General features: G+C 46.1%; 1 protein-coding gene across 1 annotated transcript in view; it reads right to left on the reverse strand.

Moving 5' to 3' along the window:
- The window catches only part of LOC133132852 (1,4-alpha-glucan-branching enzyme-like), a 182,456-nt gene that overhangs the window by 20,415 nt on the left and 144,541 nt on the right, over positions 1-17,500 (reverse strand). The window contains exon 14 of the mRNA XM_061248622.1: positions 13,839-13,969. Coding sequence (XP_061104606.1) covers positions 13,839-13,969 — 131 coding nt within the window. The remainder of the gene's footprint in view (positions 1-13,838; positions 13,970-17,500) is intronic.

Raw genomic sequence — 17,500 nt, forward strand, 5'->3', positions numbered from 1 at the left:
AATTATTCTTTGTCAGGCAAAATGATTCTTTGTCTGGGAGCTTTCAGACTTCACACCTATGATAGAGGGTTCCATAAAGAACTAAAAAGGGTTCCTCTATGGAATCACGCCAAACAACCCTTTCAGAAAGCTTTTTTCAAAGAGAGTATCCAAAGCTGCTTAATGTCTATATTCCTCTCCGGATACCATCTCTACAGCGATCTAACCTCAGCTACACCTCCATACTCATCTCTGCCATTTTTATTTCAGCTTGAAAAACATTATCTCTACATGAGAAGATGAAAAAGTTACATGGATAAGACTGAGGTCAGGTTAGGTGACAGACTAAATGAAAAGAAGGGCTTCAGAACAGTGTTTGTGTAGGTTGTCTGAGCCACGTGGTCAAAAGTGCCTGTTGCAACCTTACTGGAGTTTGACACCAGCTCAACAACACGATAAGAACACCAATTCTTCGCCTGTGGACATCCGCAGAGAGATAACCAATAGCAGCTCGACTGCATTGTGTTGAAGTCATTTTCATCTTATTTCTCCTGTTTTTGCAGATATAATCAAAACACAAAGTCCTAACTGTGATATTCCTGTATGGATAAAGTTATATGGTTACAGTTTCAGAGCAGAACCATGGCCTGGCAGACGTTTGGGACAGAGCGCGCTGGTTACAAAATGGCCGCCGTGAATGGGTCAGAAGGGGGCGATGGTGGCGAGTTATAGCGTTTTTTTTTTAAAACCGCATCAGCAACCTCAGCCACCACTGCCGGGGTATTCGAGGAGACGCGATTAATCTCGACTGGGGTTGGGGACGGGGGCAATCGGGGTTGTCAGGGCATGAGAAATTAGCAGAGGCTGTTATTGGAAGGCACCTTGAATGTCCAAGAGAGAGCGGGAAGAAGACAAAAACAAAAACTTAGGAGTTCATCTCAGCCATTCAGGAGTCTCTCCGCTACACCATTACAACTGGAATGCAGTGAAATATATTGTACTTATGTGATGTTGACTTTTTGGAAAATAAAATAAAATATATTTCACAACAATGTATAAAAAATCTTATCTATCATAAATTGGAGATATTTTGTGCAGTCACCCATATATTGTGAAATGTTGCAATATTTTATTTCAATATATTGCAGTGTGTTCCCCTTCCATAAGGCCAACTGTGAATTTATTAAACATTTTGTCCTTTGTAAATTATGCTGACATTTAAATGGATGTGCTTTTTTATTCACCAATGCACTTTGGCAAGTTCAGCGATAATCAAAGCTGATGAGAAGTATTGAGTTTGCATTGAAAAAAAAATAAAAAAACGCCCAAATTTATTTCCAAGTCAAAATTAATGACGAATGTTGCTGGGGTTTCAGAGTCAGAACCATTAAATGCAATGCAGTCTGGGAAATGTGAGGCACTAAGCTGAGCTTCCTGTTATATTGGCAGCGTAGTGATTTTCGGGGAAGTAATTACGCCTTATAGGAGTGTGAAAGTGCAGTGTTTCAGTAATGGGGATACAGAGGACAGTCAAGGAGAGGCAGTCGATCCGGGAAATGCCTACAACCAGTAATTAAAACAGCGAGCAGACCGTGTGGTCTTCCTCTAAGATACAGCTTATGCCCCTTTAAATGAAGCAGTTATCTTCTGTACCACCTGCGTAACTACTGATCTAAAGCAGTGTTTTGGGCTTAGTGTAATCACTGTGCACATAACACATTCTTACACTGCATCAACATAATGAAAAACAACCATCTCCGTGAAGGTTACTTTTCAGGACATGATGACATTAAATGGAGCCAACTACTACATTCCCCCTTTCTCTCAAAGTTGTATTATTTAATGATCGTACCAGTACAATAACAATGTAACAATGCGTATATATACAGCAGCCACCCTGTCCATTTTGTGTAGTTAACATGTAATTACACAGTTATAAAGACCATATAACATAAGATGGAACCAGAATTTGATAAAGTTCAGATAGTAATGCAAAAATACACTAAAAAGTATAGCATTGCCTCTAGTTTGACCTTATAAGGGGGTGACCCACTACTGTGTTGAAGTGTCCCTGTTTGACGCCCAACACCCAATTGCTCCCAACGAGCTGGTCTGAGCATTGCAGGGCAGCCGGTCGCTGTTGGTGTGTGAGTGTGAGTTAATGGGTGAGTTAGAGGCATCAAATGTACAGTGCTCTGGATAAAAAGCGCGATATGAAAGCAGTCCAATTACCATTCATATCAAGAACTATAAAAAAACCCTTATTCTCACACAGAAAGCTACAATCCCACAGGGAAGTGTTCAGTGTGAAGACAAGAGGGAGATGAGAGAGGGGGAGTTTAACTAAATGAGGTTAGACTGAAGAGTGTTGCTCCCATGAGCATCCCGCCCGAGACCCCCCCCCCCCCCATTGATCCACCAGCCCCCGAATCCCGCTGCCCGTCCGGATCACGAGCAGGTGAGTGATCACCCATCAGCGGCGAGCCGGGATCGGGCGGCGTTCCCATCGACCCGCCCGACGTTCCCGGGAACAACACCTCCGCTCCGACGCGGCTCCGGAGAGGACGGAGTCGATACGCGGGAGCCGGGAGAGATGATTGATTTAACCCCCTCCTGCTCCGTCCGTACCCCCCCTCCGCCCCTCCCCGAACACGGCGGCGGAGATCTCCGACACTGAATCTGTGAATCAGCGCTATCTGAGCCTGCCTCACGGGAGTGGACGACACGCCACGCGCCGGTTAGCGTGTCCGCCGAGATTAGGCTGAAAAATCATACCACATCACACGCGTGTTGCCGGAGGGAGGGAGAGGGGAGTTATGGGGCGTGTCGCCGCGGTTACCCTGTCTGTGGGAGATAGCGGGAGACTGGGGGCCCTGACACTATCGGTGTGAGGCTGTACATCAAAGGGAGGCTGGCTGTGATGGGGACGGCTTTCATTCCTTCTGCGCCCGTCTGAGAGGGAGAAAGAGAGAGAGAGAGAGTCTAACATGAGGGAGAGAGAGAGAGAGAGAGAGAGGGAGAGAGAGAGTCTAACATGAGAGAGAGGGAGAGAGAGGGAGAGAGAGCGAGGGAGAGAGAGGGAGAGAGAGGGAGAGAGAGAGTCTAACATGAGAGAGAGAGAGCGCACGAGAAAGAGGGAGGGAGAGAGCAGGGAGGAGAGTGAGAGGGGGGATAAAGAAAGAGAGGAAGGGATGGTGAGAGTGAGGAGAGGGAAAGAGGGAAAGGGAGAGGCAGGGAGTTAGAGGGATAGAGAGGAAGCTTGTGAGCCCTTTGAAAAGCTGAATTTGGGTGAATTTCAATCACACACACTGTCACAGAGTGCTGCCTTTCTGCTTGTGGGGGATTGAATGAAAAGGACACACGTGCACGGGCTACTCCTTACAGCTGCCATTTTGATGAGAGAAGAAAAATGCCATGGCGGTGAAAAAACAAAAGTGTACAAATTTGGAAAATGAGGATGAAGGCGGGCTTTGCCGCAATCAAACCAACCGTCCTACACACAAATCCGGACCCAGAGCCCTCCCCTCCTCCCTGCAGAGTTACCGCCTGATCCCCGGAACGCTTGGCCCGTTCGGCGTGTTGAAGAGCCCCCTCCTTTAGCGGGTTGGCAGTTAGCGGGTTAGCGGCTCTGGGTTCTGAGGCTCGGCTCAGAAGCGCGATTAGGCCCCGGCCTCTTGGGGTCCGCTCCCCTCCGGGAGGTAAAGGAGCGGACAAAGGGTTGCCGTGGCGATGGCTGGCGCGTGTTTGGGGGTGTAGGACGGCGGCAGGTGCCCCTCTCCAGGTCTGGGACGCTACGGCGGGACGCAGGGCCCCCCCCCCCCCCCCCGTCTCCCGGTCGTCTGGAGAGGCAGATAGAGTCGGTGGGGCGTGTGGCGGTTATCGCGTTAGCCACACCGCCTCACCGTGAAAGCCTTTGGCGTCCGTCGGAGGCAGAGACGGACACGGGCCCAGCGGCTGGGAGGCTGTGGAGAGCACGGCATTCTGGGTAACGGTGCGGAAGATGGTGCCAGTGTACAGCACCACCCTGAACTGGAGAGACGTCTCCTGGAGAAACGATTGAAATTCAAAATGGAGAGAGAGAAAGAGACTGAGTCTTATACTTAGACTCTAAGATACAACATTTCTGAAAGGGTTTATTTGGCTTGATTCCATAGATGAAGCCTTTTTAGTTCTTTAGGAACCCCCTATTATAGGTCGGAAGTGTAAAAGCTCCCAGACAAAGAACCATTTTGCCGGACAAAGAGTGTGTAGTCGGGAGGAACCCAACAACACGCACACGCGTGATACATACATGCAACCACAGATGCACACACGCATGTACGCACGCAGCACCATCCCCCACTGTGACCTGAGAAGACTGCAATAACACAAGTATATTCAGCTTGTTTGCAAACTTGGCCAAAAAGCTGTTGCCAATATGAAGTTCTGACAGGAAAAATCATTCTGGACACGAAATGACTGTGTGTGTTATCGCAGGTGGTTAGTAGTCAGTGCCCACTCGGGCCCATCCAAACACTGGGCACCGACTCAATTTATAAACACAGAGCCCGGCTGGTCTTTTCATTAGTTGTCTTGTAGGAGTGGCATGTCAAATCAAATAAATGTCTCCTGAAAGCAGGCAAACCCCTTATCGCTCTGAGGGAAAAGATAAATAGAGGATCAGACTACATCACTCTCTCAGGCTCAAATCAACCAGAAAACAAAAACAAAAAACAAATCAGCCAACTAACAACACCACACACACACACAGATGCGCTCACACACTCAAGTGAGGTTAAACAATGATTCTTCAATCTTACGAATGGCACACCAAGCGAAAACAGAGGGCAGCCTGTAGCATACTGGCTAAGGTACATGAATGGGAGCCGGAAGGTTGGTGGTTCAAGTCCTGATTTAGCCACGATAAGAGCTAAGACCCTTGAGCAAGGCCCTTAACACCACATTGCTCCAGGGGGATTGTCCTCTGCTTAGTCTAATCAACTGCGAGTTGCTTTGGATAGATTTCTTTAGTAAGAAAAAACTAAAACCTACAAAACAGAAACACATTCATCACAAACAGTACCCTGCTGAAAAAAAACAGCTCAGGGTTTGAAACAGCTGATATCTGGTTGACCAGTTCAGACCAGCTCCATACTCAACACAGTTTGACCAGCTCAAGCAAGGTTTTGAAACAGCTGGCAGCTGGTGATGCCAAGCTGGTCATAGCTGTATTTTACACAAGGGTAAAAAAAATGACATTTACTACAATTACTGCAATTTACAGTCATCAATTAATGTAAACGGATAAAGGAGTCCTCCAATGGATCAATAATAGAGCCAATTATGTTCTAAATCTGTTAGCAAAACTGACACAGACGTGAGCATGAGAAGGTAAGCACTCCATCTCCATGGTTACTGATATACACTGATATGAAGTAGAAGTTCTGAATCCAAAACAAAAGATTGATTCAATTTACTCGGAATTGTACAGCTTAATCGAAAATGTTAAATCTGAATTGAAGCGCGGCTATTTTTTGATACAATTTTGGCCGAGAGTGATATATTTAAAAGACATCCCAGTAATGGTACTATCATTAAAGAAACATTTGTCATTTGCAGATAGAAAGGTCATCCATGCATTCATCTCTTGAAGGGTAGGCTATTGTACTGCTCTATATTCCTCTTTAAATAGAGGCATTCATTATGCGTATCTCTTACCAATATCTTGTAAAATAGATTTGAAAACTTTTCTAAAAAAAATTTTCAAGTATACAGTCAGAATCTTAAGTTTAGTACGGGTCTTCTTTTAGACCCTGTGAGGAATTAAAAATGATGTCTCCTGATGAGCTTCATTGTACGTTGTGCTTTATTGTAGGTTGTTACTGATAAGAGCACCTGCCAAATGACTAAAATCTTCAGATTTTAAGTGCCTAAATTGGGTTTTATAGATGTAATCCTTTTAGTGCACTTGTCCCTGGTTATGGGTATGCATTTGTTGTACCTCGCTCAGGATAAGAGCATTACTGTATGTTCTTTTAAAAAGTGTATTATTATTATTATTATTATTATTATTAATAAATAACCACACATTACAACAGTGGTATGCAGAAGAGCATCTCTGAACACTCAACACATCATACCTCTAAGTGCATAGGCTACCGCGGTAGAAGTCTAAAAAATAAGTCTAATAAATACATAATAAAGTGCTCACTGAGGGTAGACCTGAAATTTTGATGCATCTTCAAAAACCAAAACCTTTTTTCTTTTTTTGGAGATGCAAGTAAATGCAAGAAGCAAGTAAAATAGAACCGGGTACGTTTCTGGAAGCAAATGGTGTAACATCCAAACATATCTGTTTCCCTTTGTACAGAAGGAGTGTGGAAGCCTGCTAAGTGCAGAGATCACACTGCCACCAAAAGGCATTTAAAGCAGGCATATCGTCAGAGGTGTATTTGCTATTGAGAGGAAGAACAGGCTCATAGTTCAGCTCTGCACCCTCTCCCTCCCTCTCTCACCCTCTCTCCCGTCCTCTCTATGTGTCTCTCTCTCTCTCTCTCTCCGCCTCTCTCCATCTTCCTCTTTCCCTCCCTCTCTATCTCCCTCCCTCTCTCTCTACCTCTCTCCCTCTCTTTCTCTCTACCTCTCTCCACTCCCCTCTCTCCCAACCTCCCTCTCTATTTCCCTCCCTCCCTCTTTCTCCCTTTCTCTCTCCCTCTCTCTCTCCCTCTCTGCATCCCACTCTCCCCCTCTTCCCTTCCCTCTCCCTCTCCCCCCCTCTCCCTCTCTTTCTCTCCCTCTCAAAAGACGGCTTGCGCTGTGTTAACCGCAGAGCCCTGCTTGGCCACAGGGGGCGCTGTGCAGCTCGCGGGAGCAGGAGGGGCACACTAAAGCAGGCAGAGGTCAAGCAGGAGGAAGAGAAGAAGAAAAAGAAAAAGGCTGAGAAAGTTTGAGGGCGTGAAAAACGAGGTCTCCGTATGCGGTGGAGTATCGACCCCGCACGGACCCTCCCCGTGAAAAAGCCAGAGTTACAAACAAAGTTAAAAATGATAAACAGACATCTCCAGAACACCCACAGGCCCCGCGGAACAGGACACGAGACGGACAGCTCCTCTCTCGCGTTGTTCCGACCCTCTCCCTTTCACTCTCGCTCTCTTCTTCACGCGCTCCCTTCTTCCGCTAAACCTGTCTTTATTCGCCTTTCCTTCCCCCGACTCTCCGCCCGTGACCCCCCCCGACCCCCACTCGTTCTCAAACTCCTTTCGCTCCAAACCTCCGCGCTCCCCGCCTCTCTCCAGCTCCCATTCATCCATTTATGTATTTCTTTAAAAAAAAAAGAAAAAAAAAGAATGGAGAATGTATTTTTCATGGGAGAGGTGCTCCACACAGAGATGGGATCACAGCGCAGTGTGTGTCGGGGCTGGGGACCCCACCGTGCGGGGGATCTTGGCTGGGTTTGAGCCTCTTCAGCCGGAGGGACGGACACGCAGTCCTGTCCTACTGTTCCATTCTCTCTGCTCTCACAGTGACTGGCTGAGGCAGGATTGTGTTCCCGATGCTATAGATGTCTCCGTATGGTAATTACTGACTTCGCCTATCTACCTTGTGTAGACTTATGTTTTACGGCTTTTACGACTGAGCATATGTGAATTGTACCCGATCTGACCTGTTCTGGTTTTTGTTCAATGACCTTTATATGTAATTATTTGGAAATCGCTTTGGATAAGAGTGTCTGCTAAATGAGATGTACTGTAAGGTGATACTGTAATGTGTGCCTGAGAGCATTTGGCTGTGAATCTGACTGTATGTGAGGTATAGTGATTGTGGGTTTGATAACTTACACACTGAATGTGCGTACATATGCACATTGGTTTTTTTTCACAAAAACAAACACAGAGACACATGCGCACGCACAGACACACACACACACACACACACAGTCTCCATCTCTGTACCGGCACCAATGTAACGGCACACCACAGTACTGCTCATAGCTTGGCATGCGAACATCCAAACTGTAATAAGGATGTTGGGGAGATGCTAACCGGTTATGGCCACACCCACAGACCACACTGCAACATCATATTCCCCACCTGTCATTAAAAAAACACACATGTCAAATCATCAAAACTGGGAGTTTAGTCATTGAGCAACAGGCTCAGACATTGGTCAGGGAACCGCCGCCGGCGACTGCTACCGTCCCCTCGGCAGGTAAACAACGTCCATCACCTGTTAGCGTATCAGACGGAAAAGAGCTCCTTTGTCTGCGGCGATAATTGTATTCCATCATTCTTGCATTGTGATAAACCCTCTGCTCACAATTAAAAACTTCACCATGGCAACAGAGGAAACGCTCTCCGCGGAGATTCTATTTATTCTGGGATACGATGGCGGAGAAATAGGGGGGTAATTACAACCGGAAAGCTCTCGTTTTCACGACAAACCCGGCTTCTCTTTTAGTCGTTTTTACGTTAGCAGACGCACGCAAAGCTTTTTTAAAGAAAAAGGGACAAAAACGCGACGGCTCAGAAATGTAATTATCAGTCTGCCATGACCAACAGAGAGACGTGTTCGGAGGGAGACTGCTCATTTACGGAGGTCGGTGGTCTTCATCAAAACACTCAAAACACAGAAGGCACAAATACGGGAAGAGATTTTCAGTAGTTTTCTCTCACCAAGACCCCCTGTTACAGAGTGTAATATACAGTCTTTCACACACACACACACACACACACACAAACTAGAAAATGTCCCCTCTTGGTTTCAACTGACTAAGAGCCCTAAACTAAACCCAGAGGAGGAACCTCTTCATCACCAGACGAAGAGCCCTAAACTAAACCCAGAACTTAATCACCAGACAAAGATCCCTAAACTAAACCCAGAACTTAATCACCAGACGAAGAGCCCTAAACTAAACCCAGAACTTAATCACCAGACAAAGATCCCTAAACTAAACCCAGAACTTAATCACCAGACGAAGAGCCCTTAACTAAACCCAGAACTTAATCACCAGACAAAGATCCCTAAACTAAACCCAGAACTTAATCACCAGACGAAGAGCCCTAAACTAAACCCAGAACTTAATCACCAGACAAAGATCCCTAAACTAAACCCAGAACTTAATCACCAGACGAAGAGCCCTTAACTAAACCCAGAACTTAATCACCAGACAAAGATCCCTAAACTAAACCCAGAACTTAATCACCAGTGGAAGAGCTCTAAACTAAACCCAGAACTTAGACACCAGACGAAGATCCCTAAACTAAACCCAGAACTTAATCACCAGACGAAGAGCCCTTAACTAAACCCAGAACTTAATCACCAGACAAAGATCCATAAACTAAACCCAGAACTTAATCACCAGACGAAGAGCCCTTAACTAAACCCAGAACTTAATCACCAGACAAAGATCCCTAAACTAAACCCAGAACTTAATCACCAGAGGAAGAGCTCTAAACTAAACCCAGAACTTAGACACCAGACAAAGATCCCTAAACTAAACCCAGAACTTAATCACCAGAGGAGGAGCTCTAAACTAAACCCAGAACTTAATCACCAGAGGAAGAGCTCTAAACTAAACCCAGAACTTAATCACCAGAGGAAGAGCTCTAAACTAAACCCAGAACTTAATCACCAGAGGAAGAGCTCTAAACTAAACCCAGAACTTAGACACCAGACGAAGATCCCTAAACTAAACCCAGAACTTAATCACCAGAGGAAGAGCTCTAAACTAAACCCAGAACTTAGACACCAGACGAAGATCCCTAAACTAAACCCAGAACTTAATCACCAGACGAAGAGCCCTTAACTAAACCCAGAACTTAATCACCAGACAAAGATCCCTAAACTAAACCCAGAACTTAATCACCAGACGAAGAGCCCTTAACTAAACCCAGAACTTAATCACCAGACAAAGATCCCTAAACTAAACCCAGAACTTAATCACCAGACGAAGAGCCCTTAACTAAACCCAGAACTTAATCACCAGACAAAGATCCCTAAACTAAACCCAGAACTTAATCACCAGAGGAAGAGCTCTAAACTAAACCCAGAACTTAGACACCAGACAAAGATCCCTAAACTAAACCCAGAACTTAATCACCAGAGGAAGAGCTCTAAACTAAACCCAGAACTTAATCACCAGAGGAAGAGCTCTAAACTAAACCCAGAACTTAATCACCAGAGGAAGAGCTCTAAACTAAACCCAGAACTTAATCACCAGAGGAAGAGCTCTAAACTAAACCCAGAACTTAATCACCAGAGGAAGAGCCGTAAACTAAACCCAGAACTTAATCACCAGAGGAAGAGCTCTAAACTAAACCCAGAACTTAATCACCAGACGAAGAGCTCTAAACTAAACCCAGAACTTAATCACCAGACAAAGATCCCTAAACTAAACCCAGAACTTAATCACCAGAGGAAGAGCTCTAAACTAAACCCAGAACTTAATCACCAGACAAAGAGCCGTAAACTAAACCCAGAGAAGGGATCACCTGACTCTTTCAGCTCAGAGTGATTGGCCCTAGCTACATGAGTGCAATCAGACAGAGACGGAGGGACTATAGCCCCTCTCCCCCACACCGTCCCGGCCCCCGCCCCACCCCAAACGACGGGTCCCCCCCCGTGAAAGGGCCCAGTCGTAGCGCTCATCTCTAAACCCAAAGGCACTTTTTGGCCCTGCCTCTACCCGCTCTCATTTCCTCTCCGGCTGGGATCAAACAAACAGCACCGACAGACAAACAAACAAACAAAGAAAAAAAAACCCTCATGCTGAGCGCTTTCTCCCTCCCCCGCGGCTGCAAGAGCCTCGTGCCCTTGACTACTACCCCCTCCCCCCCTCCCAGAAAAGTCAATAAAATAAGTAAATGAAATGTAAAAGAAAAGAAATGAAAAAATGAAGCAGTCTCTTGATTGACGCGTTAGTGTCTCAGGACCCCGGTTAGGCGTCTGATGGACGAGGGTCGGCTTCTCGGTATTCCGCACGGCGCTCACCCCGTAACAACATTCCCACAATTCCCAAAACCTCCCCCCCCCCACCGTTCTGCAAAGAATCTCAGGAAAAACCTGCGGTGATCAATCTGTCTTGTCGAAAATAAATAAATAAATAAATAAACAGAAGTAGTTCCTGTGTGCACACTCCTGGGTGCCGTGAACGCGATCCTGCAGTCCAAACTGAAGGCCCCAGCGCTGGAGTTTACGACCGTGCGGTCCTTTTTAGGCCTGTTCCAGGTGAACGCACTCTGGCGGGGGACAGATTACACTGCCTCCTCTCCCCCTGCTCTGTGCGGCAGCAGCTAGAGTGGAGCGTAGTAGGTTTGATGGAGACGCTTCATATTTTTCATATTTCATTTTCATTTTACTCAGCAAACTCGCTTGCTCACAGCATATTCAGCACTTACAAAGCTTTCTGTAGTTTCCATACTCTGCACTTACACACTTTGCGGTTTCCTGAGGAAACCCTCACGGCCATGAAATACACTGCAGTATAATGTAAATGAGACTTTTCAAAATAAGTACACTGATAAAATGTATGCAATATATTTAAAAGAATATATTACCTACACTCAGTGAGCACATTATTAGGTATTTAAGACTTCCATATTTTTTACACTTAGACTGAGACTTCTGCTGCTGTAGCCTATCCACTTAGAGGTTTGATGCGTTGTGTGTTCAGAGATGCTCTTCTGCATACCACTGTTGAAATGTGTGGTTATACTGCATCACCTTCCTGTCAGCTACGACCAGTCTGACCATTCTCCTTGGACCTCTCTCATTTACAACGTGTTCACACCATTTTCTCTGCAAACTCTAGAGACTGTTGTGTGTGAAAATCCCAAGAGATTAGCAGTTTCTGAGACACTCAAACCACCCTGTCTGGCACCAACAATCATGCCACAGTTGAAATCACTGAGATCACATTTTTTCCGCATTCTGAATAAGTAGGTGTTCCTAACAAAGTGCTCAGTGAGTGTATAAGTAATAAGTTATATATTCTTACATACATTGCAAATAACTACCATGTCTGGTCTTGATAATATATTTTATTTCAGTATTGACAGTATATTTCACTGCATATGTTTAATTTGACTGCATGTTAAAAGAGCCAGGTCAAAGGTCAAAGGTCAAAGCTCAACAGAATCGCCCCCCCAGGGAATCGAACTGAACTACCAGCACATTCGCGTGCCCCAGGGCCCATGGTGGAATACATAAGCTAATTAGCCACAAATAAAACACTCTCGCAGAGCAAATGTGTACGTTGCTGAAAAATGCAAGAGACAGAGAAGTGCTGCAAAGTGAATGAGGCCTTGGGTCATGGTGTCTGTGCGCTGAGGGGTTTAATGATGCAATGCCAACACAACCAGCTTATTAGCCACACTTCCCTGTGCCATTAAGTGCACTTAAAGCACCGACCAACAAAACAAAACAGAACTCAGATCCGCAGGCAACGCTACCGTGATTGTAATGCGTCAGCTGTTGCAAATGAAAGAATAAACGAGATTTAAACGAGAATAAACTGAGATTTTTCAGAGAGTTTAGCTCTCAACCTCATTTGACCCGTATGAAAAATTTTTGTGTTTTAATTTTCAGCCGTGGCACATGGGACTGAAACTTTATGGTGTGAGGTGTGAGGTCACAAATGTGTGATTCGATTCTTAACTGAAGATTCTAATGCTGAAGTCATAATCACTACAGGCAACTGAAAACAATGGAGTTCTAAAACTCTGACTTGAATGAATCTTGAATGACTTATAATTCCAAAAAAAACATACTCTTCAAAGGGTTAATGGAAATGAGCAGATTTATCATTTGAAAAACAAAAATCCAAAAAGCCAAAGGGTCAATGTTCAGCTTCCAGAGATTGATTGGTTGAGGCCTAGGGCAACACCACAGTTTTAATGTTATAAGGATGATTATCTGAGCACCACAGATGGACTCGCATCTAGAAGAATGCACATTTCACATTAATTGTGAAAGTGTAATTTGGCTTATTCTCTAAACCGAGTTGCACTGCACTATTGCATTGGCTGCTATAATATGCAAACACATCTGGCATTGCAAAATATTCAGGGAATTTTGGCTTACTAGCTCAGAACTCTACCCTGATTAATTCAGGCATTTCACAGAGTCTGACAAAGTTGCAGAAGTTTCTCTAACACGTGTGTCAGCACGCATCATATTTACAAAAAAAACTGAAATCGCACTTTGTGTAGCTAAGCATAATGCAGATTCATTCAAGCCTAGACAACAAGACTAATCAGCAATCACGGTCAATGAGTTCACAGTTTTCATTCGCACACCTTCCCGCACGTCGCCCAATCAGCAAGCTGAATCTGCAAAAAACACCGCTTGTGTGTGAGCCTGACCGGAATAATCAGATGGAAATCCGTTTTTAATAAAATAGAGCTCCGTCTGACGTTGAAGGATGAAGTCAGGCCCAACAGTGTACTTTCTGTCCTTCTGACTTTGAGGAATTAAATCAGGTTTGGCACTTGTCTTTGCTGTTTCTCTGACCTAAAATACCTTCATCCTAGTCCAGTATAGAGCCATAGGGTCTGCTGGCTTTTGTTGTCACTCAGTGCTTGTGTAGCACAGCAAATGATCAGTTAACGCAGTTGATTATACAGCTAACTCAGGCCACCTGGGTTCTTGGGTCTGAATCGATCGAAAGGAAAACAAAACCCAGCACACTCCAAGGCTCTTCAGGACCAGGGTTGAGCATCACTGCCTTTAAAGGGTTTACTTACTCAACAAGTTCAGCTTGAACACAGCCAGTCTTACTAACTCTGGAGAAACTCCTCAGAAAATCCAGCTCTGAGCTAGACACAACAAGGCTACAGTACACACAGAGAGAAAGTAGTTCCAAACCACAGGTGGAAGGATACTTTCCTGGAGACCCCACTGCCACTCTGTAGTTCTTGTAGCTCACGGTTGGGTGGAAGTTGAAGATGAAGACCACGTTGGCTCGCTCAAAGACGATCACCTTGTCTCCCTCGTGCTTAGTGGTGACAACGCCCTGCATGGGGGAAAAAAACATGACAGACATGACAGATGGGGAAGCCTATAGCCTAGTGGTTGTAGCCTATAGCCTAGCCAAGATAAGAGCTGCACAGCTGTTGGGCCCTTGAGCAAGGCCCTTACCACCACATTGCTCTAGGGAGTATTGTCCCCTGCTTAGTCTAATCAACTGGATAAAAGCGTCAGCTAAATAACAAAGCATTTCAATCTGTTCAGTCCTCCAAATGAACAATCAATATTACTGGAATTAGCCTCTCTTAACTTCTGCAATGTGCTGAGTCGGGGTCAATGGCATTTAAATGGAGGAAAAGAATGGAAACTGAGTTTCTTGAACTGAAAAGTGACCAAAAACTTCTTTGAGGAGTTTTGACGATTCTTTTCAATTCCAATTCATTTTCTGAATTCACTGAGTTGGCAAGGAATTGAAAGGAAATTCAGAAAATGGGAGAATTCTCCTGAAACTCTTTGACTGAGACTGTAACAGAAACATTAGCAGACGGCTCCTGCCCTGGGATGATACAAAACCGGCTCCATTCACTTCTAAACAGGCCAGAGTTACTGTTTCTCCCTTCTTCTGTGAAGAAGCCTCCAGATAATCTCAGATTAGAGCAGATTACGAGCACCATTCTCTTTTACCCCACCGTCTCCCCGGAATATTCCAGATGATTCTCTGAGGTGGGAACGATAAAAGCCGAGAAAATGAGAGAAAGTATTCCTGGAATACATGCAGCTCTGTGTATAGTTGGCATGTTCTCTCTGGGTACTCCAGTTTCCTCCCACACTGTGCGTGTCAGGTTAGGTGTGTGCTCCGGCCATTGCCCTTGACCACGGCACTGGCCCCAGAACTGGAGTTGGTCCCTGGGCGCTGAACTGTGGCTGCCCACTGCTCCTAAGTAACTCGAATGGGTCAAATACAGAGGACAGATTTACCCCATGGGGTTTGATGAAGAATGTCCTTATATTTGGCCTTGAAACTTGGCACAATGACTTCTTCAGAGGGGCTTTTGGGGGACTTTCTCAGGAGTTGAGCATCCTTTGCGTCTTTGGGGAGCACAGAGAATTAGGCAGAAGTGAAACGCCTTGTTTCCGTCACAGCGTTGGGACCCGTATTGAACGGACGTGAGCACGCTCCTGGCCCCACTCCTCTCTCTCCCCCTGCACAGCCTGCTCTCACAGAGCCCCTCTCCACACACAACACTGTCAGGTTACGCCCGCTGGTCCTCATTCTCCTGGATAATATAGAGTCAGGTGGGACCGCTTTATTATTACAGACACCAGTGCTCCAGGGCACTGGAGACCAAAGGCTGGATACAGGGCCCACAGGCATTCAAGAGATGTGTAGTCACAACACATCTTCAACAGCCTACGAAATGATCGATGTTAATTCCCTTTCCTGGTTTCAATCGATGTTTGTCCTTAACTTGTCTCATAATTATAAGCAATTATTTGCAATTATACATAAATAAAAGTTAAGGGCAATGTTAGGCGAACTGAATTCAATTCTGTGTGTGTGTGCGTGTTTTTGTGAGTGTGTGTGTGTGTGTGTGTGTGTCTTTACAAGTGCTGACACTCTCTTCAACAGGATGTCAGTGGGGTTATACAGTATGTTGAGGCTGTAGAGGTATCGATGTGGAAATGCAGCTGTGGGTGTCAGTGTGCGTTTGTGTTGCTGTTTATGTGTGCGCACGCTTGCCTGCGTATCCGTGCACACGGGGACCAATTACGCGAGACAAATTAGTCCAGGAACTCCTGCCAGATCCCCACGGAAACCCTGTGCATTTGCGAGACCCCACTACAAGAACCTCATTAGACACCACCCCTCTGTGGAAGACAGAGAGAGACCACGATCCAATCCAAATGTCCATATTCGCCCCCACACATAGCTCACGCACACACACATACACACACACACACTCACACACACAGCTCTCTCTCTCTCTCTCATACACACACATAGCTCACGCACACACACATACACACGCACACACACATACACACACACATAGCTCACGCACACACACATACACACACACATAGCTCACGCACACACACACTCAGCTCTCACTCTCACACACATACACACACACACACACACACACACACACACAGCTCTCACTCTCACACACATACAGCTCTCTCTCTCACACACACACACATACACCCCGCCTCTCATAAACACATACACACACACGCACTCACACATACAGCTCTCACTCTCACGCACACACACATACACCCCCCCTCTCACACACATAGCTCACGCACACACACACACAGCTCTCACTCTCACACACATACACACACACACTCACGCACACACACATACAGCTCTCACTCTCACACACACACACACACACACACACACACACAGCTCTCACTCTCACACACATACACACACACACACACACACAGCTCTCTCTCTCTCTCTCATACACACACACACACACCCTCTCACACACATACACACACACACACACACACACACAGCTCTCTCTCTCTCTCTCATACACACACACGCACACACACATACAGCTCTCACTCTCACACACACACACACACACACACTCACACACACAGCTCTCTCTCTCTCTCTCATACACACACACGCACACACACATACAGCTCTCACTCTCACACACACACACACACACACACACTCACACACACAGCTCTCTCTCTCTCTCTCATACACACACACACACACTCACACACACAGCTCTCTCTCTCTCTCTCTCTCTCATACACACACACATACAGCTCTCACTTTCACACACATAGCTCACGCACACACACATACAGCTCTCACTCTCACACACATACACACACACACACTCACACACACAGCTCTCTCTCTCTCTCTCATACACACACACACACTCACACACACAGCTCTCTCTCTCTCTCTCTCATACACACACACACACACCCTCATTGACAACACAGGAGAGCAGAGAGATTAATAGAGCCAGTACACAGGATTGCGGGAAGCAGAGAGGCTTTAGTGGTTTCGGGGGGGGGAGAGGGGCCTACCGATGATCCGTTAACTAAAGCTCTGCCTCGTTCTGTCCTGAGAGAGGAGAGAATATGTCCGCTGGTCCCCATGGAGACGCACTCACGGGCCCAGTCCTTGAGCTGTGCGCGTGCAGGTGAAAATAGGCTGAGGACCGAGCTGCAAGCGGGGGGAGACGTGTGTGTGTGTGTGTGTGTGTGTGTTTATGTAGTTTGGGAGATGTTTGTAGGGAGTGGGGACCTTACAATCAACTGCTAAGCGGATTTTTTAAGTCCTGTTCCAACTACTGCCGGCCGTTCACCCTTCCCCCACCCTTTACCCACAATGCATCAGGGGCAGAGTCAGAGCCAAGGTCACGGGGAGAGGGAGCAAGGTGAGGGAGGTCTAATCTGCAGCGTCCATCACTGCCCGGAACGCCGGCCCATCGATTCGGGGGGACTTGTTCTTTCTTTGCATTTGCCTTTTTCCAATTACTGTAAGGAAACAGAGGATCGCTTGAGTCCTGCCCTACAGCCCGCT

The sequence above is a fragment of the Conger conger genome, chromosome 7, assembly GCF_963514075.1.
Source record: "Conger conger chromosome 7, fConCon1.1, whole genome shotgun sequence".
NCBI lineage: Eukaryota > Metazoa > Chordata > Actinopteri > Anguilliformes > Congridae > Conger > Conger conger.